A 25,567-nucleotide genomic window follows, 5' to 3' on the forward strand; every position below is an offset into this window, starting at 1 on the left:
ATGGATCGGTTCCAATATGTTTTCGCTGCAACCAGGTGGGCCACAAGAAGGCCGACTATCTGATGTTGAGAGGTGGAGCAGTGAGTGCACCTACTCCAGTTACTTTGAGGATCACTGACGGTCGTGCGGGAAGGGCGGAAGTCCTAGCAATGAGGGGGCGTGTAACACCGTAAATTTTCAAAAAAAAAATTCATTTAAAATCACATTAATCTCATCGACAAATCACAATATTCCGAAAATATCGAGTTATGAAAACACGTGTTCATAAATTGTATAAAACACAATCCAGGATCCTCCACAACATATCTCCAACTTGTGTGTGTACAATCATGTGGCATCTGGTTCTTGGTATGTATTCTGTTATTAAATCTTCCTTTATTTTTGCATTTTGGCCTTGGACTCGGCGAGTCGAAGGACTGACTCGCCGAGTACAAGCGGGATGAGGCACGGGGTTTAAGCTGCGGACTCGGCGAGTAGCCACTGTTTGGATAAAAACCCTAATCCAGGGGTTTGCACCCTATTTAAACGACCTTATGCAACCTCCTTTCCCCCTTTATGCTCCCAAACACTCCTCATAGCAAACCCTAGCCGTTTTTGAGAGGATCCAAGGCCTTTTGAGTGATTCTTGTGAGTTTTGATCTCAAGGAAGAAAGAAGAGCATAGAAGGATCAAGAGGGGACTGAAGGATTCAAGTTTGGTTCATCATTTAGAGTCTTTGGAAGGTATAAAGTCTAAACCTTGCTCGTTCTTTTGTTAGATCCATCTTTGAGGTGATTTAGGGCTTTTATAAGCCATTTTTGGTGGCCAACCATGTTTGCAAAAATGGTTGGGGGTTTGGGCTTCTGTATCATGTCATTTTATGAGCCATAAGTCAGATCTAGGTTGCTTTTTGCACCAAGGAAGGCCCCATGCAACAAAAGAACCATTTTAGAGCCTTTTAAGCTCTAATGTCCCATGCATGCACGTAAAGTTTGTAACTTTACATGCTAGATCGAGTTTAGGGGCCTGGATCTATCATTTGGTTAAGTGTTGTACATCAGAAATCGAAGTCCTTAGTAAGGAATGTGATAGACTCGGCGAGTCCAAGGGTTTTGGTCCCATATCAGTGAGGGTCATAAGGACCAGTTGAGTGTGGAAGGGTTTTGGGAGTCCCGGGGAGTGACCCAACGTTCTGAACTAAGGAAAGTGTTCTGGGAATTCATGGTACTTGGCGAGTGCATGAACGGACTCGGTGAGTCCAAGACAATCTTCATGGTACTCGGCAAGTTGTCCATCAACTCGGCGAGTCGAGGACAGAACGTGTTCATAAGAGGAAGAGTAACTCGACGAGTTGTTCATACAACTCGGCGAGTCAAGACAGGACATGAGTATCAGTTGATGATGAACTCGACGAGTTGTTCATACAACTCGGCAAGTCGGATGTGGATTCAGTCGGTGTTCATTTAGAAGGAAAACTCGTCGAGTCATCGCCTAACTCGACGAGTAGAGATGGGTATGAGGTCTGATGAAAGGATAGGGACTCGGCGAGTTGGCGAGCCAACTCGACGAGTCAGGCCAACTGGAAGTTGACTTTGTCTTTGACTTGGTCAAGGGGTAAAATGGTCATTTTACCCTAAGGATAGATGTCAGTTTCTGACTAAGTGTTTTGTGGGAATTATAGCCGGAGGATTTCCGGAGCAGCAGCGGCAGCAATCAGAGGATTCCCACGCAGTTCAGCAGCTACGAGGTGAGTTACCTTCCAGTAGGGGTGGGTCTAAGGCCATAATGTCGGCCCACCATTGAGGAGTATTTAGAAGATAATTGTCTTTGTGATAATTTATGTAACGACCCAAATTTCACGTCCAAAAATTTCATTTTAAAAACATTACTTTAGAGAAACATTAATTGTTAAAACATTGATTGATCAAACCATAACAAAACGTAAGCCATGTCTAAAAATCAAATCATACAATCATCATAATATCAGAGTATAAATCCCAGAGAATCTCGTAAGTGCGAAAATCCGTGTGTGTGCATGATGTGCAGCTACCGCGCCGGCTCCTTCCCCTTCGACGAAGAGGTACCTGAAACCAAAACCATAAACTGTAAGCACAAAGCTTAGTGAGTTCCCCCATCGTACCACATATCATACAAACAATTAACACGCATACTGCCAGGCTATTCTCGGGTGCCTGACTACCCGGTACGGCCGTTCTGGGGTGCCGTCCTACCCGTGTCAAGCCATTCTGGGGTGCTGACTACTCATGTCAAGCCATTTTGGGGTGCTGACTACCCGTGTCAAGCCATTCTGGGGTGCTGACTACCCATGTCAAGCCATTCTAGGGTGCTGACTACCCGTGTCAAGCCATTCTGGGGTGCTGACTACCCGTCGGTCCTAACAACCGACCCTCAGGGACTATTCCACCCCCTACTGCTACTATCACATATATCATAACATAAACATACTATCAGACATATCTGGGGTGCCTGAACTACCCTTCGGTTCTGACAACCGAACACGGGGACTGGTCCCCTCATACTACCTCTATCACATATAACATAACAAGCCAACATGCAAACATATCATCACATACTGTCAGACGTATCTGGGGTGTCTGACTACCCTTCGGTCCTAACAACCGAACTCGACTACTATCACATACAACATATCATGCTAGCATATAACATATCAGGTTGTAGCAACCTAGATGATATCACAAAGACAATCATCTATCATACGTCTCCTACTGGTGGGTCGGCATTGTGGCCTTAGACCCACCGCTACTGGAAGGTAACTCACCTCGAATAGGCTGCTGGTCTGTGTGGGAACTGGCTGTCTTCTGCTGCTGCTGCTAACGTCCCTCGACTGTAAATCCCACAAAACGATCAGTCAAACACGCTAGATGTTCTTAGGGTAAAATGACCCTTTTACCCCTCACCAAGTCAAAGACCAGGTCAAAGTCAACTTCCAGTTGACTGGACTCGCCGAGTCCAGAGAGCAACTTGCCGAGTCCATCTCTCGCTGATCCGGTCCCACTCACCAGGTCCCTCTTTCACTCACTGAGTCACCCCTAACTCGCTATCCGGGACTTTGGGGCCAATCGAGTACCAACTCGCCGAGTCCTGCGAGCAACTCGCCGAGTTCCTCGAGCAGGACCTCTGCTTGCTTCCAATCCACACCAAAACACCCCATTTGAGGGTTTGGGGGTTTCGGGACTACGTTATACGGTTAATTCCGTGCACGGGTATGAAGGGTTGAGCCTTTGACGCTTAAACCCCTCGCGTTCTGTGGATGTTCATATTACTCGCCGAGTTTGAAGAACTACTCGGCGAGTTCCAGGCAATCTTCATAGGACTCGCCGAGTTTGTTCATCCAACTCGCCGAGTCAACGACCATCTTCATAGAACTCGCCGAGTTCCACTTTGGGACTCGTCGAGTCCTTCGACCCACTTCCTGAGTAGGCCAGATCTAGGACATGCAACACTTCCAGACCACAGATCCATGGTCCTAGGGTTCATTTACCACGTAAAGTTGTAAACTTTACGTGCATGCATGGCCCTAAGAGCTCAAACATGCACTTCCAAGCTATACTAGAGGTCCTATGCTCATTGGGGACTTCCACTACCTCAACCACAGAGACTTTATGCTACTATGAAGTCCAAAAGGTCCACATCCGAAGTTCTTGCAGAACATTAGCCATAAACACATAGAGATTTAGGTTTTTAGGGCTTAAAACCTCTTTTCTTAGGGACAAAAAGGGACTAACGAGCTAAAGATCAAGTTAGGGTCTTTTCTACCTGAATGGAGGCCTTTCACAGAGTAGATTTCGGATCTCCTTCCCTTCTTGCACTCTTCAATCTTCTACTTCTTCTCCCAAGCCCCAAATCACCTTCAAAATGTTAACAATCACCCACAAGGACCCAAAGGAGGCTAGGGTTTCGTTCTACAGGTCTTTGGGAGTGCTAAGGGAAGTGGAGGCTGGGTTAGATCGATTAAATAGGGTGCAAACACCCGGGTTAGGGTTTAAGTCCAAACAGGGTCTACTCGCCAAGTCCATCGGACCTACTCGCCGAGTAGACCGAGTAGATCCCGCGTCTAGTCCCGCTTCTACTCGGCGAGTCAGTCCCTCAACTCGCCGAGTCCAAGGCTAATTGTGCAAAATAAAGAGATTTAATAATCACGAATACATACCAGGAATCAGGTGCTACAATTTATCTTGGTTTGGTATGCGTTTGGTTATGAGTTATATCTGTATGATATGTTACATGATAGGGATAGCTTCCCTGATAGTGGTCCTTAGGACCAAGGGGTAGGTTAGTACCTGGATATGTCTGAATGTGTGCTTATATCTTGCTATTGTATGCTAGTGGTGGGGGGTGGAATAGTACCCAGTTACCGGTTGAAAGATACCGATGACGATTACCGGTTGAAAGATACCGATGATGATTACCGGTTGAAAGATACCGATGGTATTGTATGGTATGTGGTATGATGGGGGAACTCACTAAGCTTTATGCTTACAGTTTCAGTTTTTGGTTTCAGGTACCTCTTCATTTAAGGGGAAGGAGCCGACGACGTAGCATGGCATCACACACATACATATGATTTTCCGCACGGTGTTTTCTGGGATAATACTCTGATAAGACATTTGTTCATGGTTGTGGATTTCAAATATGATACTTGGTTTTGAGATGACGTGTTTATACAATGTTTTCTAATGAATGTTTTATGAATTAATTAATCAAAAATGAAATTTTTGGGCTTGAATTTTGGGGCGTTAAAAATCAAGCCGATGTCTTCCCGTGATCCTAAGAAGTACCTGAAACACATAACTCATAACACGGTAAGCACGAAGCTTAGTGAGTTCCCCAATATACCACACACATCTCATTAGCCTCTCATGGCTATGCTCAAATAAGACTCTCCGGCCAATGTGTCTCAGTGGAACCCTCTGGTCCTAACTCAGTAAGCTCAGAATAATACACAACACAAATCACAAAGATATAATGCAAGATATCACAATACTCAATATAAGCACATAAGACCCTCCGGTCACATAAAGATTACCACTCTAGGTAAGTATAGTGAGAAGACTCACCTTGTAAGCAAGCAAGCAAATAACCTCGTACACGAATCCCGAACTAGCTTCCGCCTAACACATAGGATAATTATCTTTAATTAACACTTAAATCATGATTCTAAATAAACTAAGTTATTTTCTCTCTCAAACTCTTGGTATGGGTAAAAGACAATTTTACCCCTCCATGGTCCCCATAATCCCTGTCTTAACCAACCCTAAAGTCAACAGGAGTCAACACTCGAGTCAATAGTCCATGTTGACCCGACTCGTGCGAGTGCATCTATGTGACTCGCCGAGTCCCCTTGTTTCTTTAGAAATGTCGCGAAAACCCAACTTAACTCGTCGATTTGTCTCACCAACTCGCCAAGTTACCCATGTCCAGCCTCATCGGAGGAAAACCCTAGCTGACTCGTCGAGTCATCTTATTGACTCGACGAGTCCATTCAGTCTAAGTTCTCATTCAGACGTTTTAAGTCAGATCTATAGCCCCAAACTCTAGATTTAGCCTCCCAAGGCTAAGATACCACGCAAAGCCACAATCTTTACGTTCATGCATGGCACTTTGGGCTCAAATATACCAAAATAAACTCCAAAAAGGGTTAGATGCACAAAAGCTTGTCTCCGGATCAATAAAGCTCAGATCTTTGGGCTCACAATTCCTCCTACAATCCAAATATGAGGTTTCAACCTCATGATATACTCAAATAACTCATGGTCACAAAATAGATGGGAGAAAACCTTGAAACCTCCCTACGCTAAGATCTCACAAATGAAAGGTCAATATAGAAGCTTTTTACCTTTGCACTGAAGCTAATCACTGAAGAACTCTGGATCTACATCCCCTCCTTGATCAAACACGCCAAGCTCTCCAATCTCCTTTCAAAGATGCACAAAACCACTCAATTTAACATCCCCCCTCTCTCAGATCAATCTGATCTATTAGGGTTTTATACAGAGGAGTTGGTGGATGGTGAGGCGAAAATGATGGCTTAAGGCCCTTTAAATAGGACACAAACCCGTAAGATTAGGGTTTCCACTCACAAGGCCAACTCGCCGAGTTGGTCTCTCTGCCTCACCGAGTTGGTTGTAAAACCCACGTGGTCAAATCGACTATACTCGACAAGTTGGGGCACCCACTTGTCGAGTTGCTCACTTAACTCGTCGAGTTGGGGCACATATTTCAAATACTGACATAGTCGTTTCCCCATGTGATTTTTCATAATTGTGCTAAAAATGAATTGCTTGATGCGGCGTTCTTCAGGCATCGAAGTGTTTGTGATATTTGTCACCCATAATCCGCCGGTCTAACTGTAGCTAACAATTAGGGCTCGGGATCACCAGTCCCTTATATATCTATACACAAGTATCACGCTCTCTTACGGAAGATTCGGGTTATGAAACAAGACTTTCGTGTATACCTCAGTTAGGTACGATGAAGACAGTGTCTTACAAATTTATTCAACGATAGTACATGTTTTTTTGTAACGAAAAACATTTGTATATGTAATTATCCCCCTTTTCTAGGATTATTATAGAAAATGACGTAAAACAATTATATATGTACTTTATATAATTACACCATTTTCTCAACAGGTTACAAATGTGATAAAATTTCGTAAACTATACTTTATATAATTTATTGTAGTAAGAAATTTGTATCCAAAATATATATGTTTTTATATATTTTTCTAAGAATAATGCGGGATGTTTCGAACTCATTTTTCATATCTTTACGTTTTTATCAAAAACCTTGCATGTAAGAATATACAAGTTTGGTAGTAAAGTCGTTTCACGTATTTATCGCTTTTCGTAAAAATAGTAAACAGACGTATTTAAATGTTTGCGTTTTAACATAAATTTTATTGTGTGTTACTTGTATTCCCCCATCTAAAACATATGAAAAATCTTGAAAAATATAGGGGTATGAACTCACCTTTTGTGCGGTTGCAGTTTGATAACGGAGTGAGGGTGATGATCTTCAAGTTAGATTACTTGAAAGTAGTCGTATCCTAATCGTTTTTAACACATAATAATTTGTATAAATTAAATATACTAACATGAAAATGTTGTATAAATACTAAATAAATTAAAGAAACTTACAAAGGCTCTTAAGAACTATCTTTGTATAATGTTTTCCTGGGATAGTTTGAAGATGAACTTGGAGAGAAAGGACTTGATCTTTTGAGAGAATATGTGATGAAATTTTGATTAACTGAGAAGTGTTTTGAAGATGTTCTAAACCATGTTTATATAGGAGGATAAGAGATAATGAAGTGACATGTGCATTGGGTTGTGTAATTATCTCATTAGGAAAACAATTATGCCAATCAAGTGGCACAATTTGGCCACCTTTTTAGTGATTTCGGCCAAGGTATGACCGAAATCACATTGATTTCGGTTTGGTATCACCCAATAAAGGGTGATTTCAGTCTTAGTGGTCCTATAATATGTGCTTTCGGTCTTGATGTTGCTTCTTGAAGGGTGATTTCGGTCCATATGCTTTAAATCCATGAAGATTTCGGCCATAATATGAGATTTTGGCCCTACAAAATTGAAAACCCTTTTTTTTCTAGATTCCGAAAACCGAAATCTCTTAAGTAATGTATTATTTTATACTTTTAGACTTATCATTTTAACTTGTGTTGACTTGTTTTAACTTGTGTTGATTGTGTTGACTTTCAAATGCTCATTACCACATGGCTTTCAACTTATATATATACTTATACATTTGATGCTTTTTGGTTATAAATGATTTATTGCAACAAGGTTATGATGTGAATTCACTTGTACACGGTTAAAATTTAGACATTTGCTTGTTCTAAAATTTTCCAGTTGTCACACACACACTAAAAAATGGAAGAGAAGACACGAGGCTAAGGTTTCTAGACATAGAGGACAATTAGGGAGGCCAACAATGGGACTTAAGGCCTTTAAATAAGATGCAACACCCTAAAAATTAGGGTTTCATATCCAGCCACCAACTCATCGAGTTGGTCCAAAAAGATCCGCGAACCCATTTACTTTCAACACGTCGAGTTGAAGCTATCAACTCGATGAGTTCCAAGGAAAATTTGCCCTTTTTTGATAAAATTTTCATACATGGGAATCGGGATGTTACAATCAAATTTTCACCCTCCATCCGCACATCCACAAGCTTGTAATAGATAACCAATGAACATTCAAATCAATATTTCTTTAAAAAGCATTTAACCCACCGTTATATACACATTCAATAAACCGGAAAATAGAAATTTATGAAAATTTAAACAAAGAAGATGAGGAAAGAACATTCAAACCATCACCTTTCTTATAAAAAAAAATCCCAGAACATATTATGATCATTTATAATATAAACAGGAATAAGATATATAAATTAATAATGAAGTGGGTTTTCAATTGAATCTAAAATCTGGGATCCGATAAAATGATGCCTAAACCCATATTTTCTAGAGAAAAAAGACATTCAAATCATCTTAAAAAAGGCCTGCCAAACTAAGCTTTTTTTGAACAAAAAAAGCTTGAACTGCATTATGAAATCGAACTTTTATGTTTCATAACTCCAATCTGAATAGACGAAACATGAAAGCATATATGAATCTCCTCTTTGATCTTGATTTAGAAAAAAATGCAACAAAATCTCGATTTTCCAAAAACCCTAGATCCGACGATGAAGATTTGGTGGTATTGATGAAATATGAAGGTAGAGGTGAAGATTCAATCTGTCATCATCAATCTACCATCTTCGTCTTCAAATTCCTAGATACAATAACACATAAACCATCTCCGATCTACTACATGAGATGAAGATTCAAAAAAACCCAAATACAAAATCGATGTGAAAGTGGAGATAAAAAAATTGTAACGCCCAAAATTTTCAAACAAATTTTCACATTTTCAAAACATAACTTCATTCTTAAATATTATAAAAATGTCATTGTATCAGATATCAATCCATAGAAACACAACCCAAGATCGAAATGTATAAAAACTCCTCATGTGTGTACTGATCATGCCGGCGCCTTCCCGCGATCCTCGCTGGTACCTGAAACACATAACATAACACTGTAAGCATAAATGCTTAGTGAGTCCCCCAAAATACCATGTATAACACATAATAGCCACTCGAGGCTATAACTATGTGGACCCTCCGGTCCTAACTCTATGGACCCTCTGGCCCTAACTCTGTGAACCTTCCGGTTCTAACTCTGTAAACTCTGGAACATACACGTCATGAATCGCATAGAAATAACGCAATGCATCACAAACACATAAATAACATACAAGATACTCTATCATATAACTCTAATTACCACTTTAGGTAAAGTATAATGAGAAGACTCACCTCGGGTAACTCGGTAATCTCGAACTCGGTAAAATATGGTCTAGCCTCCGCCTAATCACATGGAATAAGCACTCTAATCAATACAACTCTCAAGGCTAGACTATTCCCTCTCTTAGCACTCTCAGAAGGGTAAAAGACCATTTTACCCCTCTCATGGCTCTAAGACCCTAACATTGACCAAACCCTAAAAGTCAACAAAAGTCAACTCTCCGGGTTGCACTGCGCGTACCAAACCTGTACGCTGGGCGTACCCGGCGACCTCACAGAAACGAGGAACGCGACCCCCTACGCCGTGCGTACTGGGATTACGCCCCGCGTAATTCCCAGTTTCAGACTCCTTAGCTTTTGGGGTTTTAAACAGTTAAGACACACGTCTGACTTTCAAATCTGACCATCCCTAAGCCTCTTAATCCATAAAGTTGGTGACTTTAAGCCTTTGCATGGCTATAAAAGTCACCAACACCCATAACATTCCATTTTCAACCCTAGAAAAGCTCATAACTTAAGCATGACCCCATAACAACGACCAAGTTGGGATTTTCAATGGATCTACAACACATATATCACTGAAATGGGACAGATCTAGGTCCATGGAGTCCCTTATGCTCATAAAGTCTCCACCTTTGGGACTTTAACCCTAGAAATGGTCCATGCAACACCAAACCAAAATAAAGATGAAAGTTCTGAGCTTTTTACCTCTAAATGAAGCTCCTCCCTCTTAAGAACTCGGATCCAAACTTGCACTTCAAACCCAAGCCTCCACAAGCTCCTCTCCTTCTTCTTCACTAACACACCAAGGCACTTTTAGCTCAAAACACTCACACACAAGCTTTAGGATGAAGGAAATGCTCTCTTAGGGTTTCACTCTCTGATATGGTGGCTGAGGATAAAGCCTTAACATTCCTTATATAGTGCACAAGCCAAAAATTAGGGTTTGCATTTGGTCTCGCTACGCCCAACGTAACCGAGGGTACGCCCAACGTACCTAGGCGAGTCCGCATCCAAATTAAGCGCATCTCTCCAGTACGCCCATCGTACTCATTTGCTACAATTTCCACTCAAGGGCTAATCTTGACAACTTGACAAAAGAGAAGGGTTAAGTAGTTGTACCTGAATTTCAGGATGTTACAAAAACGTTGAGTTTACAACAGGTGTTGTTCCTGGGAAATAGTGACATTCGTATGGAAATCGATGTGACGATTCAAATCAATAGTCGAGCTCAAGTATTCACCTTTTCCCCCAGATTCCTAACTAAACTAAACTAAGTAAAGGATTAAACTAAAGATTTCTCTTTTAAATCTTGGGATTGTACATTTGTGTGTAAAAGATTTTCTCCTTTACCTCTCACTGAGAACAATTTCAAAGTCATATTGTGTTTATAGATGGAAGTCAGATTGATAAGGTCAAAGAAATTAAGAGAATGAATGAATTGGAAGCAACATTATCGCTTTTTTCATGTTCAGAAGATGCATTTCCAAAGAAATGCAACACATATTATTCTTTTAATTTTAGTTTTTCAAAGAAATATAAAAAAACCAAATAAACTTACTCTAACCGGTAAAACCGGAATCAAATGTGTTTTTTTCCTTATTTAGCATGTAAAACATAAGTTTATGCCCTTGGAATACAAAAAAATAATATTTGCGACCTTTTAAAACAGAAAGTGATAATTCATTGGTCCAATGACATTTACCATTGTGATAATAACCCAATAACTTTTTTATAACTTTGAATAGACAAAATATTTTTTTAAATTTGTAATACCACTTTTTGAAACACCTTAGGCCGGACGAAGTCGGGCACAGGATGAGCCGCGGGAAGCTTCCCGCTCTGATGAACATCGCACCGGCGGTGCGGGAATGGTGGCGCGGGGAGGAGGTTGGGGGTGAGGTTGCCGCGTTCTCTCTCTCTGACGGGGATTGGATTTTTTTGAAACTAACCATTTAAAAACGGTAAAATGTGATTTTTTTTTTTTAAATTCCAACTGCTAAATGGTTAATTTTTTTTCACCGTCTACAACATCTATTGATACTCATACTCATTTACCTTCAATCAAACCCTCTACAACCTCTATTTTCTTAAAAAAAAATATGAATCCCGACAATCAAACCCCAACCTCCGATAGAAGAAAAAAAACTCATGTTTCGAGTTTAAGCACCCTTACTCGAAACATTTTTGCTATCGATTCATAATCACAAGGAGTTTATCGTCCCCAACTCGATGCCCCCATTCAATCTCCACTACAATTTCAATACCAAAATATTAGACAATATTACCCGGTCCAAGTTCCAAATGTTACTCCACAAATGTTTTCAAACTTTGTTGTTTTTCCCGATCAACATTCGCCAAATCAACCTCAAACCCAAACCCAACAACAATTCCAACTTGTCGATGAGTTGGATGACTCGGAAGAAGAAGAAGAGATGGTTCTCGAAACTCAACCCACACCACCCCTATAAAGACGCAAAGGAAAACAACTGGCACGCGAGGGTGCTGCACAACCAGGAAGACAGAAGCCGACACCATGGCTTCCACAAGAATAGCTAGTTTTAGTAAAAGCTTGGGTTGACATTTATGAGGATTCTAAGACGGGAAATGCACAACCGGGAGATCATTTTTGGTTTCGCATTTTAGAACGGTTTCGGGAAGAACTAGGAAAAGCTGGCGACTACCGTACAAAACATCAAATGAATTCAAAGTTTCGAGAAATAGCAAAGGGGGTTTAAAAAATAAACGGGTTGTACAACAACCTAAAAACATCAAATGAATTCAAAGTTTCGAGAAATAGCAAATGGGGTTTCAAAAATAAACGGGTTGTACAACAACCTAAAAACCCAACAAAAAAGTGGCCAAGACGACGAAGAGATACTTCAAGAAGTTTTGCAATTTTACCTTGAGGAAGTCGGAAAATCATTCAAGTGACACAATTGATGGAAATTATTGGTTAAAAGTCCCAGGTGGAAAAAATACAAGTAAAGTTTTATTTTTGGAGAACAACAATCAAAGCGAACGAAAACGGGCTCTAATGGTTACACAACTTCCTCCGATGCTCGGGTCGGTCTAGATTTAAATCAGGAGGACGAACTCGAGCTAGAAGAAATTGACCGACCGATGGGTAGGGACAAAGCAAATAGGAAGGGAAAAGGGACTTCTTCGGGTGCATCGGATTTCGGTATGGACCTTGGCGAATTGCGGAAAATAACAACATCGTTTGATCGATATAATCTTAATTTTGCTGAACGTTTGACGTTCAACAAATAAAAAAATAAGCAAGGAAGAAGGAGCGCGCGGAGAGACAAGAAATGAAGGATATGAAGTTATTAATGGAAAACACCGACCATTTATCAGGACCGACTCTCAAGCTCGAGACGAAGAAAAGAGAAAAAATTATGAAAAATATTTTCCATAAGTTGTTGGTTTGTTTGATTTTTTGTTTGTTTGTTTGTTTTTTTAATACTTTTTTAAATCTTAGGTTTATTTTTTGGTTGTTATTAATTTAAAAATTATAAATTATAAAAATAAATTAATTTTATTTAAAAAAATAAAAAAACAAATAGTGAGGGAAAGAAAAAATGAACACCCTCCGGTCTCGGTCTGATGGCTCATAACTTTGGAATTCTCTTTCTCGTTTCTTGATACGATTCACAGAAACGCCTCCATCACAGTTTCTTCCCCATCTCCCATCTTCTTCGCTCTAGCTACCGCCGCCAGCTCGCGGATCTCCGGCGCCACCCCTTCTCGAATCAGACCTGCTCGACTCAGCTCTCCGATCTCCGATCTCCATCGCCGCCAACTCTCCGTTAGGTAATGAATTTCTTTTTTCTAGCTATCATCTTCTCTGTCCATTTCTATAAATCTCGATATCTCCATGTCTATACTGTTTATTTTGATTTTCTGGTGATTCTGATGGTTTGCAATGCCAAAGATTTCCTTTTCTGATTATCATCTTCACTATCTATTGCCATCTGCTCACACGAATTTCTGCCAAATGTTTGCAATGGCAAAGATTTTTGGTTAATATTTTGTGTCTCAAATCTCCGATATGCTAGACGAATCTGCCACCTGAAATTTGCAATGGCAAATTTTTGTGAATGGTTTATTCTTTTTCTGCCAAATTTTTGCAATGCCAAAGATTACTTTGGTGTCTCATACCTGCCACTTCAAATTGGAGTGTCACAAAGGAATGTGTTAAGCCCTTAAAACTTTTGTGTCTAATCCGTGAATTATCTGATCTGCCAATTGTTTGCAATGCCATAAATACTAAATACGTAAGCATGACCTTTTTGGTCAATTTACATATATATAAGCTAATCCAAACGCTTTTTTAAAAACTCATTTCTATTACCAATAAACTAATAAACACTTTTTTTCAAAAATCGACATGCATATGGTAGTTTCAACAATTTTTCAGATCCTTGTACACGTGTAACCTTTGATTTATGTTCAAAATTCATGATGTTTTGGATGTTTTACTCTTTGGACTATGTAGGTTTTCTACAGAGATAAAAGAAGTAATTAGCGTCTATAAACATGGATCCCGATTCAGTTAAATCGACCCTGCAAACTCTAGCATTTGGAAATGTAATGGCTGCAGCTGCTCGTGATTATCAGAAGGTATTTCTATATCTATACTATCAAGTGTGTATGTCATGATTCATGAAGTTCAAATTCTCTTACGATGTTAATTTTACCTTTTTTTTTCTTCAAACACTAGATTCATTGTAGGGTTTGTAAACTGAGATTCGGATATGCTTATCAGAGTCCAATTGCAGTAGTTTCTTTTTTTCCAGTAGTTTAATGTAGTAATAAATTTTATGTTTAATCCAAAAGATCATTATTTTGAAGTTAAAAACTAGTAAAACTAATACTTAAAATGTCATATTTATGTTTGGACTCTTTATGTAAAGGGAGTGCTTAATATATTCAAGGTTTGTATTGGATTTTAAAAATAGTGAGTATTTTGCTCCTTCACATTGATCAATAGAACTCAATTATATATTTTAATTCTTATAGGAAGTTGCAGCTTATGAAAAGGCGCAAACATCATCCTCTGTTAATGAGGAGGTTGATCTAGATGATTTGATGGATGTAAGTTGCAAATGCATGTTTATTGTATAATATATGTTTTTTAATCAAATTCTTTATCTTAATCCCACTTTTATGGAACTATATATCAGGATCCTGAGCTGGAAAAACTGCATGCAGATAGGATTGCAGCTCTTAAGGTTGTAATTTGATTATGATAATGCAAACACAAAAGTTTCTTTAAGTCTTTAACCTTTCATATGCTTTTTTTGTTGGAAAAGAGAGAAGCTGAAAAGAGACAATCATTAACTAAAAAAGGGCATGGAGAGTATAGGGAGATAACTGAAGGAGACTTTTTGGGTGAGGTCACTTCCAGTGAAAAGGTCATTTGCCATTTCTACCATCGGGAGTTCTATCGCTGCAAGTAAGTTTTTTTATTTTTTATTTATATATTTTTTCAAATTTGTATACCCTTTTAAAGACTCTTGCTATTTGAGTTGAATAAATGAGGGGATGTTTGTAAAAAGCTAGGATTTAATGGGGGAAAACCTTATTTCCTGTACTTTTAAAGGTAATTTGGCATCAAGTAATTCTTTCTGCATTAAGTAAATGACCATTTTGCCCTTATAAGACTCCAACAAACAAATTTCACCATATCCATCACTTCTAACAGTTGAACAAATACAAACACCAATTTATGAAGCAACAAAAGATCTTGTTCTTGTATTGGTTCTGTTTTAGACTTGTATATTCACAAACATATATAAATGCATCCTGACATCCACATATCATTGACTTATGTGGTTAAAATTTTCTTTCAGTTGTCGAACAAAAATAAAAAAAATCAAAATTTTGTGGTTTTTATGGAATTTGGCCTTAAAAAAATTAAAACTTCCAACTTTATGGCTACTTTCTTGATATTGACATGTTGATATATATCTATATATCTGTTATTATAGGATAATGGACAAGCATTTGAAGTCTCTTGCAACAAGTCATCTTGATGCCAAATTTGTTAAGCTAGATGCAGAGGTCTTTTTCCTCACTCTTGTATTATCATTATTAACATCAATGTTTTTTTTTTCTTTAACATTTTTAAGTATCACGTACAGAATGCCCCGTTCTTTGTGACAAAACTAGGAATCAAGACATTGCCATGTGTCATATTGTTCAGGTCAATACATGATACATCTTCATCACAGTTTTGTTGCTTAGCTGATATGGTTATTCTTTTCTATATTATATTCTGTGGGATTAAAAATTGAATTGAACTTTTTTTTTTTCTCAGAAAAGGAATTGCAGGAGATAGGATTGTTGGGTTTCAAGATCTTGGAGGAAAAGACGATTTCAGCACAAGGAAGTTAGAAGCTTTATTGATCAAGAAAGGTAACATTTTTTTTTTCTTTTCTAAAAGTTGCTATGCTTTTAGAAAAATATAAAAAGGGTTAAATGCAAGAAATAGCATTGCACCCATTGATTTGTTAACTTAAATATAGCACCCTACTTTCATTTTGAGAAATCTTCCCAATTATTGCAAATGATTCTAATACAAAACAATATCGAAAGTGGAATGCAAAAAAATAAATGAAGAAAATAAAATAATATAAAAAAATAAATAAATGAAAGTAGGTTGGTGTTTTGATATTGATGATGATGGTTATGTGTGGTGTTAGGTATAATTGAGGAGAAGAAAAAAGATGAGGATGAAGAAGCTGAATATGACGAAAGTAGACGTAGGACAGTCAGATACTCTGGAATTCATGATTCCGACTCTGAATGATAAAAAAAGAGAAACTTCTGAAAAATATTAATTCCATTTCCAAATCTTATCTATTAAAATTTTGCAAATTTGAAGTATGGTGTGTTTACGTATAAATAGTCTCTAGGTCATGTTCATCATCAAAATGTAGGTATTTCTGTCGGGGTTGTGTATTAGCTTTGTGAAGTTTTGTAGTGGAAATTCATATGCATGAATTCCTTGAGAGTTATCAGTTTTAATGCTTTAAATCAACATTGACTTTTTATTCAACCCCTTTGTTTTCTACAACCATTTTCTTGAACCTAGTATATTGATGGGGGGCCTCACCTTTTGGATATCCGAATCTGGATAGAATTCCACAGGATCTCTCATGACTACAATGAACAAAGGCAATCCCTCAAACTCAAGAGCAAGGAAAAAAGTTCGCACTAACTTAATAATAACCCATGTAACTCCCATTACATTGGACATAAACAAATAATACAACATTGGCACCATTGATAATTCTTAATCCTTAATGAACAAAATGAACGCAACCATGGCAGACAATACCAATACAAGCACACCTCTAAGATCCATGCCTTTCAATCTGATGCACATGACGCCCGTTTTCCTTTAAACATCTATTGCCTCACAAACAACTCCGATCCAGGCGACCACATTAAAAACTATAAATGGACAATGGACGTATAATACTTGGACGAAAAGTAATGGTGCATCTTCTTCCCAACAACACCATTCCAACCAACTAGGCTATGGTTCAAACTTCAAAAGGCTAACAACGGAAAATATATGAGATTTTAACTAGCTTAAAAAACAAAGAAAATACACCTCAATTGCGCAAGCCAATCTTAGGGTGTACGAAAATGGAAGATGAAACACTTATGGAATATGTTAACAAGTTCAACAAAAAGCACTAGAAAGAACGAATAGCATGATTATCGCAAACTTTACTTATGGCCTTTGGTCTCGAAAAGCTAGTCGAAAAACCATCCCGAGAAAGGATCTAACGGACAAAGCGTACAAATTCTTGAAACAACAAGAAGAAAAAATGGAAAAAAGTTAAGATAGACATAAGAGAGAAAATTCACATTTCCATCCAAGAAAACATAAACCAACATAAACACACAACAATCAAGGGGGACAATACCAACACCCATACAAATAAAATCCCAAGTTACATAAACCACAAAGCCAATGATACCATCCTTCAAATAAAGCAATGCACACAAACATACATAGACTCACTAGCAAATCCTAAGAAAGCTAGTTGACGCTATGAAAAATTTTCTCTATGCGACAAGTATTGTAAGTTCTATGGCACCACCTGACACGACACCATAGCATGCACCATGCTCAAAAGAGAACTAGACCAAAAGATCCGTTCGGGGCAACTGCAACCGAACGACATAATTTGGAGGCTGTAAATCAATTGATGGCTGTAAATCAAATATCAAACGGTTATAGCTTCCCCGACGACCGAAAAAAAGACATAAATTTTAATGTTACAAAGAAACAAATAAAATTCAAGTACACACGAAGGTAGTGGATATGGTGGTGGTGAATGATGATGATGGTGGAGCTGGTAACTCTTTTTTTGGAAGTGGGGAGAAGAAAGGTTAAGTGACAATGAAGGTACAGATGAGGATCTTCACTCTTCGGTATAAAATGAGTTTTAAAAAGATACATTGCTATAAGTGTTGTATATTTAAAATATTGGTTGGTTTAAAGAAAAGCCACCTCATCAACTACCTGATATCACAAATTTTGGTCCATTTTAACATGTTAATCTGAATCTGTGCCTTTAGACTACAAAATGAAAACATTAAAAACCTTTTAAAACAAAATACAAAAGTTTGTTGTACCGAGGACGTAAAACAGAAAAACAGAAAGTTTCGTTCTCCATTTGTAAAAACAAACTTTTCGGGTCTCTATAAAAAAAGGAGAGAGTCCTGGTTTGTTCCGTGACATCCAAAACCCTAACAACAAACGATTTCAATATCCAGTGAAATTAAAGATTTGGAGTTGAGTTGATTGAAGACGATGTCCTACGACGACGTGGAGATCGAAGACATGGAATGGAACGAGGAGCTTAAGGCATTCACATATCCGTGTCCTTGTGGAGACTTGTTTCAGATCACAAAAGAGGACTTGAAGATCGGTGAAGAAATCGCTCGGTGCCCTAGTTGCTCTCTTTACATCACTGTCATATACAACATGGAAGACTTCACCAATCAGAAATCTAAAACGAATATCGAACCGGCGAAGCAACAACCTGTAGCTGTCGCTTGAAGAAAATTCAGGTCATAAATTTTGTTTTCCTCCATCATATCATATCAATTTGAAATTTTGATCGATTATTGTTTGTATGTTAAGCTTAGGTTACAATCATTATTTATTGGTGTTTTGTTTGAATTTGGGCGTTTGTAATTCTTATGATTTTGATCGAGTATTGTTTGTAATTCTTAGTTAGTTATATAGACAACTCAACTGCTGATGGCAACAAGTTTTGATGAAGCTGAGTACATCAATCAGAGCCAGATATGATTTTCTGTTTGTGTATTGTTGTAATTCGAGAATGATGATTTTTTGAAGCCAATAGATTCTATAGACATGCATTAAACACAATCCAATAATATGATTACCATCAATTGGATTGTCAGGTGTTGATAGTTGCTTAATTAATTTTCTTTGTGTATGAGAGAATAATTGTATACAATATGAGACTCATTAAATGAACAGCCATTAACATTTAGATTTTAGATGACAAGTTCACTACTTTATATGATCAAATAATGTCGAGATGCTAAAAGTATCTTTGAATGAACGAATGGTTTGTATACAAGATGCTAAAAAACTCTATACAGACCATTCAGTCATTCTAGCATATGCACACACATATGCAACTTGGTTTTTTTTTTCACAATATTTCTAGTTTATCTGAAAAACAAAACCCGAAATGTATTCTATTTTTTTTGGCTAGTAAATGTATTTCTAAACATAAAGCGAAGGTCATGGTAATCATGTTTGCAAATGGTGTCTTGACAAACAGATACGAAGCTTTTAGCCTTCTACAACAAAACTGATTATATATAGATATTTTAAGCTCAATAACACTTCCAACTATTTTGCACTTGTGGCATGTTTATGGCACCTGTAAAACTTTAGATCCTTTAACACCCCAAAAATCAGCACCATAATCAAGTGAAGAGCTCAAGAAAACATTGATTTCAAAAAGAGCAATCAACTCTGCATCTAATCATCATCTTCACCTTCATTATCATCATCATCATTATCATTATCATTATCATCATCATCATCATCAGACTTATAATCAGAATCACCATCACCACCATCATGATCATTGATGTTTTTCACACTGGATACATTTTTCCGATCATCAACCTCATCACCTTCTTCATCTGAAGTTTTGAGATCTTCCATGTCCTCTTGCTTTCCATTAGGGCCTCGAGTGTGAATCAGATAATGAGCCACTGACTTGAAACCAAGGCGCAACACCTGAAATTAAAAAAATCAAAAAATATGCGTATCTTTCTTTTTATTCCAAAAATACCCATAATTTCCTTTTTATTCAAATCTTGGTGTGGTTTTACTTCCTTACATTTCTTTCTCTTCAAACTTACTTCCAAGATTAAATGCTTCTTTCAACACAACACTCATTTATATTTATAACAAGCCTATTGATTTGCTTAAAACTCATAAACTACATAAATAACCCTATGAGTAAAAAACTTAAAAAAATACAGATTTAGGGTTTTAATTCTATGAGCAAAAGTAGTATAATAAAGGCTAACCTTCCTGTAAAGATTTCCAGTAGGTTCCCATCCTTTTACCCTGCGACATCGACTGCAGTTGCATATATCTCTACACACAGGACAAACCCACTCTGGGTTCTCTTTTGCTTCTAGAACATTCTCTCCATATCTGCACAAAACCCCTAATTCTAACTCATTAACAGAAAGAAAAGTGAAAAAAATAGAACAAGTATGAAGAAAATGTCACTTAACCTCATGAACAAGCAATCACCACAAAACTGCCCTTGTACAGTATTACACTTGCAGCATTTAGTACGATGACCTGTAGTTTTCTGCCTGTAATACATCAATTATTTACCATTTTCACTAATGACCTCATATGTGTCGCAAAGAGTAGAGATTTTTAGAGTTCATGACAAAATTTTAGAGAACAGATTGCTTTCTGATAACAATGTGATAGCACAAATTGCAGCTTGGCACCATTTAAATAAGAAAATGAAGGAGTTGAATGATACAAAACCTGCATTGATGGCAGCTCTTTCCTGCATAAGCATCATACATACGATTCCCCTCATCGTCATACCCATCCACACAAAGCGTCCACGTTTCTTTGTGATCACCCAAAGCCTTTTCATGTTCTTCAGTGTAAACCTCAGGTTGTGAACCTTCCTTTATTTCAATTTTGACGTCCTTGATGACTTTTTGGTTGGAATTTGGAACACGCATCTCTGAATAATCGACAGTGGGCAAGGTCTGTATCCTATTACATTAGGAAAGTTTAAGAAGGAATAAGATCGAATTGGTTAAAGGGAAACCACGCTAATCAAAACTAAACACTGAGTTGAACAGATCTGATAGTTTTACAATGAATGAGATCGTTATTTGCAGAATGAAACTCTAATCGGAAAACAGAAACGGTATACATGTTGTAGAGATTGTTAGTTGCATAGAATCAAAATGTACCAAAAGTTTAAAACCCTTTCGCACTTCAGAAATGGAGTTATGGAGTATTTGATTTTAAGATCATATTTCCATTCGAGATCTGCGGATAGAAAAATACCTAGAAGAGCGTCTCTGAGACGTAGGCGACGGAGGCAAGCGTTTCGGAGGACGGATGGTTTTCGGTTTAGGAGGAGGTTTGAGATTACGAGAGAGCTCCAGGATGCCGAGTTTCTGCATCCTTTCAAGATTCGCTTTGATTCTTTGCTCTCGAGACAGCTCGTAATCTGCAACTCCGCCTCCATCGTTCTCCTTTTCTGGTTCGATTCCGCCATTTCCATGTCTTCTCTTCTTCTTGCTCACCATTTTCGGCTGATGTCCCTCGGCTCCCGCAGTACCCCGCTTTTGGAGGACTATGTTTTCCCGCCCTGTTGAAAGGAAATCTCCAACTGGGCATTTGGGTGGGAAATAATGTCTAGGGTTTTGAGTCCACGTGTCAAGTATTATTACATTCCGTTCATCTCCTTAGAGTTTAGTAAATTGCCAAATCAACATTTCATCTTTTATTCAATTTTACTTTTTAAAACCCATATTTCATTCAACACAGTTAAACATTTTTATCATTATATTTTTAAACATAATTTTAAATTTAAAAATAAAAAATATAATAGTTAAAAAAAATACAACACTTAAAAATACATTAATTAAAAATTATAAAACCTAAAACATTTAATACCTATACATACATTAATTAAAAACAAGAACCCTATTTAATTTGGGAACCTTTTTTACATGACAGTCGGAATTAATGTGTAATAATTTGATTAATGTAATATTTTTATCAAAATCGGTTTGTATTAGATTTGTAACGGTTAGATTTCTTTTTAAGTGAGTTTTTATTTTTAAATACTTCATTTGTATTATTTATTTAAAAAAAATAAGACACCTAAAAATTGATTTATTAAATAATATAATACCTAAAAATATGGTTAATTTTATGTGTGGTTTAATTAGAAAAATATAGAAATCAAATATAAAAATATAAGAGAATATGATTGCATATATATTTTGTTTGAAATTTAATTAAAAAAGAAAAGATTAATTTCATTCAACCACTCAATGATCATACAACTCTTCCATTCAACCCTCTTCCATGTCATCATCACACTCCATTCAACATATACTCAATCCTAATCACCATCTATTCAACTCCTATTAAACTTTCATTATGGTTGCCCTTATTAAATTGACTGTGCGTTTAAATTGGGAAAATTATTTTTGTATTCTAATAACCTCCCGTAGTTATCTATGGCACCATTTTGAATGCAATCCCAAGATACTGTGTAATGCATGGATATGTATTAAACGTGTAGATAAATCATAAAATGATGCAAATGGGTTTTAAAAACATTGTTAAAATATGCGTGAAACAGAACCTCACAAAGACAAGTCAATAATAAGGTACTATAATGTGAACTTAATGGACAAAAATAGTTACAAAAAGAGTGTTAACTTCAACGGCTTAGTTACAAAAAAGTGAAAAACTAAAAGGGCGAAAACGTTAAATTCACAATTCAGTAAAGTTTAAATAACAAAAAAGTAAAAAACAAATTTGAAATAAAATTACAAATCTATTAAAAATCTCATCTCAAACAAATACAGGGGAGAATACCAACCTCTTGTTTTCCACCTGTCCATTTATTTGCTTGGACAAAATCTGCCGACAATCAAGCAATGTCTCTCGAAATAACTCGCATCATGTTTCAAAACTTTCACAATCTTTAAATTTAATGGTGTTGGAGAAGATTTGTTACTAAAGATAGCTTCCATAACACCCTCCATTCTTCCTTGCATGGAGTTCCTATAACCAAACCTTTGGCCAAAAACCAAAGTTTACCCAAAAACCTCCAAATATGAAACCCATATGTTGCTTTCTTTTCCTCTCCATCTTCATCTTCATCTTCTCATCTCCATCATCATCAATCCCATTAAACAACGCCTTCACCGCTGCAATCACCCGCCGCCACCTGAGCGATACTCCAAAAGAAATAGATCCGCCACCGGATGATGATCTAGCTTGTGAGATTGAGACTGATGCCCGTTTAAATTTCCCTAATCCCAGGCTTAAAAAAGCTTACTGCGTCCTTCAACAATGGAAGAAGGTAATCTATTCCGACCCGGAAAACATGTTGAGTAACTGGGAAGGTGCAGATGTTTGTTCTTATAAAGGTGTGTTTTGTGAAAAAGCTCTCGATGATCCAAATGTAGTTACAGTCGCCGGAATCGATCTTAACCATGGCGACATCGCCGGCCAACTTATTTGTCTTCTTGGGCTGTTAACCGATCTTGCTATCTTCCATATAAATTCGAACAGGTTTTGTGGGACTATTCCGACGAGCTTTTCCAGGCTTACGATCTTACACGAGTTTGACATTAGCAACAACAGATTCGTGGGTCCGTTTCCTAATGTTGTTCTTGAAATGCCGAAACTGAAATATCTTGATATTAGATTTAATGATTTCGAAGGTGGGTTACCTCCCGAACTCTTTGATAAAGATCTCGACGCCATTTTCTTGAACGATAATCGATTCACGTCAACAATCCCGGAAAACATCGGGAATTCTAACGCTTCTGTGATCGTATTTGCGGATAATGATTTCAAAGGATGCATTCCGAAGAGCATTGGTCAGATGACTAGTTTGGATGAAGTTATCTTCGCGAATAATGAGCTTTCTGGATGTGTACCTGAGGAATTAACGATGCTTGAAAACATTAAAGTGTTGGATTTGAGTAATAATAACTTTGTAGGAACACTTCCGAATGGTTTTGAAAGATTGAAGAATGTTGAAAGTATTGATATCGGACGTAATGAGTTGATCGGAAAGGTGGTGGAAAGTGTTTGTACGTTGCCGAAACTGATGAATTTTTCGTTTTCTAAGAACTTCTTTGATGGGCTTGAACCGAAATGTGAAAAACCGATGAAAGCTGAGCTTGTTTTGGATGATCGAGAGAATTGTTTGCCGAAGAAACCGAATCAGAAAACTGAGCAGAAGTGTTCGCCGGTGGTGAATCAACCGATTGATTGTAAATCTTTAGGGTGTAAAAAGCCATCAAGAACAAGCGATGAGGAGTCTAAAAAGAGGAAACCACGACGCCGGTCACCGCCACCGCCACCACCGGTTCAATCTCCTCCTCCTCCTCCACCAGTTCAATCCCCACCGCCACCTGTATTCTCTCCACCACCTCCAGTGCCTTCTCCCCCTCCACCAACACCATCCCCGCCACCACCGTCTCCACCACCTCCAGTCTTGTCTCCACCCCCACCACCACCGCCTGTCCCATCTCCTCCCCCACCAAGCTTCAACGACGTTGATATTCCACAATATATTGGTTCACGTTACCCATCACCACCACCACCGGTGCACCCCGGATATTAGAGGCTAGATCACATTAGAGGTTAATTTTGTACATGTTTACCAACATTGTTAGTAAAAGAAGAACCATGTGTACACTAACTTTGGTTAAGACTTAAGATACATACTAACTAGAAGTTCAAGGAATTGATCATATGGCTACCTGTGTTTTCGTTCTTTTTGTAAGAGACAAAAAAGACATGGGTTGGCCATTGAGATATCCACAAGAATATGAACAAGTTGTATTCACTTGTTATTTTTTTAATTGTTTCACTAATCAGATTCAGTGTTAAATTTCTAGAGTTGTAACATTTATTTACACAATACGTAGTGGTTATTGAGGAGATGCATATAACATCTCTAATTTGGACATCGGACAAAGAACACTTTACAATTTACATCATATAGCAAAGATATAAACCTTTTCAATTATAAACTTATCTTCATTATCCCTGAGATACATTCCTCAGTTGACTTGACCTTAGACTTTACACTGGCTTCGTGGTAGTTCAAATGGTATGGCTTTACCACTTTTATAATCATTAATTCATTTAATCTAAAAAAAATTATATTAAATAACAAAATATAAAGAACTTCTAATTTTGTAAAGTTTAGTATACAATAAAATAAAAAAAGTAGACAAAATTTCAAAATTGGTGTAAAATCCACAAAATTCATGAATTTTTTTAAACTTTTAGGACCAAACCACAAATCATCATTGTTTACAATATAGTTTTCAAAACATGTTTAATATGAGTTTTTCCCAAAATCATAAATCAAAACCCGAGGAGGTGTACGATCACTCATTTGCCTTCCCACGGTCATTTGATTTACCTGAAACATAATCTAAAACTATAAGCCCAAAACTTAGTGAGTTCCCCCAAAATACTAGCACAACACATAACCATAACAATAACGATAAACAACATGCATACAGAGCCTTCAGTCTGACTGGAACGCCCCACCGACATACAGTCTATCTGGTACGCTCACAAAACCTTCAACATGACTGATACACTTCAGTGGGCCTTCAGCCTATCTGGAACGTTCTCCGGACCTTCGGCCTGACTGGTACGCCCCACCAGCCTGCAGTTTATCTGGGATGCCCTGGGTCTCTTGGCCTTGAGCACATAGCAAGACCGCCTCAACCCAACATACCATCACATAACATATACCATATTCAACCTTAGCCATCACATACAGTCAGTCATATATATTTAACAGATCACTAAACATAGCATCATCATATATAC

General features: G+C 37.7%; 3 protein-coding genes and 1 pseudogene across 4 annotated transcripts; 3 read left to right on the top strand and 1 right to left on the bottom strand.

Annotated features, from left to right (window-relative positions):
• The first annotated feature begins 12,991 nt into the window (after positions 1–12,991).
• LOC145075058 (thioredoxin domain-containing protein PLP3B-like) lies at positions 12,992–16,456 on the top strand. Its single transcript, XM_079021348.1, has 9 exons — positions 12,992–13,206; positions 13,892–14,016; positions 14,416–14,490; positions 14,580–14,627; positions 14,709–14,851; positions 15,387–15,459; positions 15,540–15,601; positions 15,716–15,813; positions 16,101–16,456. The coding sequence occupies exons 2-9, from the start codon at positions 13,933–13,935 to the stop codon at positions 16,205–16,207; spliced, it is 690 nt and encodes a 229-aa protein (XP_078877474.1). The 5' UTR covers positions 12,992–13,206; positions 13,892–13,932; the 3' UTR covers positions 16,208–16,456.
• Positions 16,457–18,137: 1,681 nt separating this feature from the next.
• On the top strand, positions 18,138–18,814 carry LOC145073339 (diphthamide biosynthesis protein 3 pseudogene; annotated as a pseudogene). Its single transcript, XR_013691324.1, has 2 exons — positions 18,138–18,489; positions 18,656–18,814. The product of XR_013691324.1 is annotated as a diphthamide biosynthesis protein 3 pseudogene (transcript).
• Positions 18,815–19,255: 441 nt separating this feature from the next.
• On the bottom strand, positions 19,256–21,363 carry LOC145073338 (uncharacterized). The gene is made up of 5 exons (XM_079019892.1): positions 21,023–21,363; positions 20,483–20,722; positions 20,215–20,298; positions 20,002–20,131; positions 19,256–19,705 (listed from the first exon to the last, which is right to left on the bottom strand). The coding sequence occupies exons 1-5, from the start codon at positions 21,265–21,267 to the stop codon at positions 19,442–19,444; spliced, it is 963 nt and encodes a 320-aa protein (XP_078876018.1). The 5' UTR covers positions 21,268–21,363; the 3' UTR covers positions 19,256–19,441.
• Positions 21,364–22,534: 1,171 nt separating this feature from the next.
• On the top strand, positions 22,535–24,608 carry LOC145074697 (pollen-specific leucine-rich repeat extensin-like protein 1). Its single transcript, XM_079021024.1, has one exon. It carries the CDS (start codon positions 22,815–22,817, stop codon positions 24,336–24,338), a length of 1,524 nt encoding a protein of 507 aa, XP_078877150.1. The 5' UTR covers positions 22,535–22,814; the 3' UTR covers positions 24,339–24,608.
• The last annotated feature ends 959 nt before the right edge of the window (positions 24,609–25,567 follow it).

Source organism: Lactuca serriola, chromosome 9, assembly GCF_051521515.1.
Source record: "Lactuca serriola cultivar US96UC23 chromosome 9, Lser_US96UC23_V15, whole genome shotgun sequence".
In the NCBI taxonomy this organism is placed as follows: domain Eukaryota; kingdom Viridiplantae; phylum Streptophyta; class Magnoliopsida; order Asterales; family Asteraceae; genus Lactuca; species Lactuca serriola.

What these genes read in the sequence shown, in the direction of transcription:
- LOC145074697 (XM_079021024.1), top strand. Translation starts at nt 22,815, where the DNA reads ATGAAACCCATATGTTGCTTTCTTTTCCTCTCCATCTTCATCTTCATC.
- LOC145073338 (XM_079019892.1), bottom strand. Translation starts at nt 21,267, where the DNA reads ATGGTGAGCAAGAAGAAGAGAAGACATGGAAATGGCGGAATCGAACCA. An exon ending in TCTCAGAGACGCTCTTCTAG is followed by an intron (nt 20,723 to 21,022) that starts GTATTTTTCTAT and finishes CTAATGTAATAG; the next exon opens with GATACAGACCTTGCCCACTG. An exon ending in AAGAGCTGCCATCAATGCAG is followed by an intron (nt 20,299 to 20,482) that starts GTTTTGTATCAT and finishes GATGTATTACAG; the next exon opens with GCAGAAAACTACAGGTCATC.
- LOC145075058 (XM_079021348.1), top strand. Translation starts at nt 13,933, where the DNA reads ATGGATCCCGATTCAGTTAAATCGACCCTGCAAACTCTAGCATTTGGA. An exon ending in ATCTAGATGATTTGATGGAT is followed by an intron (nt 14,491 to 14,579) that starts GTAAGTTGCAAA and finishes ACTATATATCAG; the next exon opens with GATCCTGAGCTGGAAAAACT. An exon ending in ATAGGATTGCAGCTCTTAAG is followed by an intron (nt 14,628 to 14,708) that starts GTTGTAATTTGA and finishes TTGTTGGAAAAG; the next exon opens with AGAGAAGCTGAAAAGAGACA.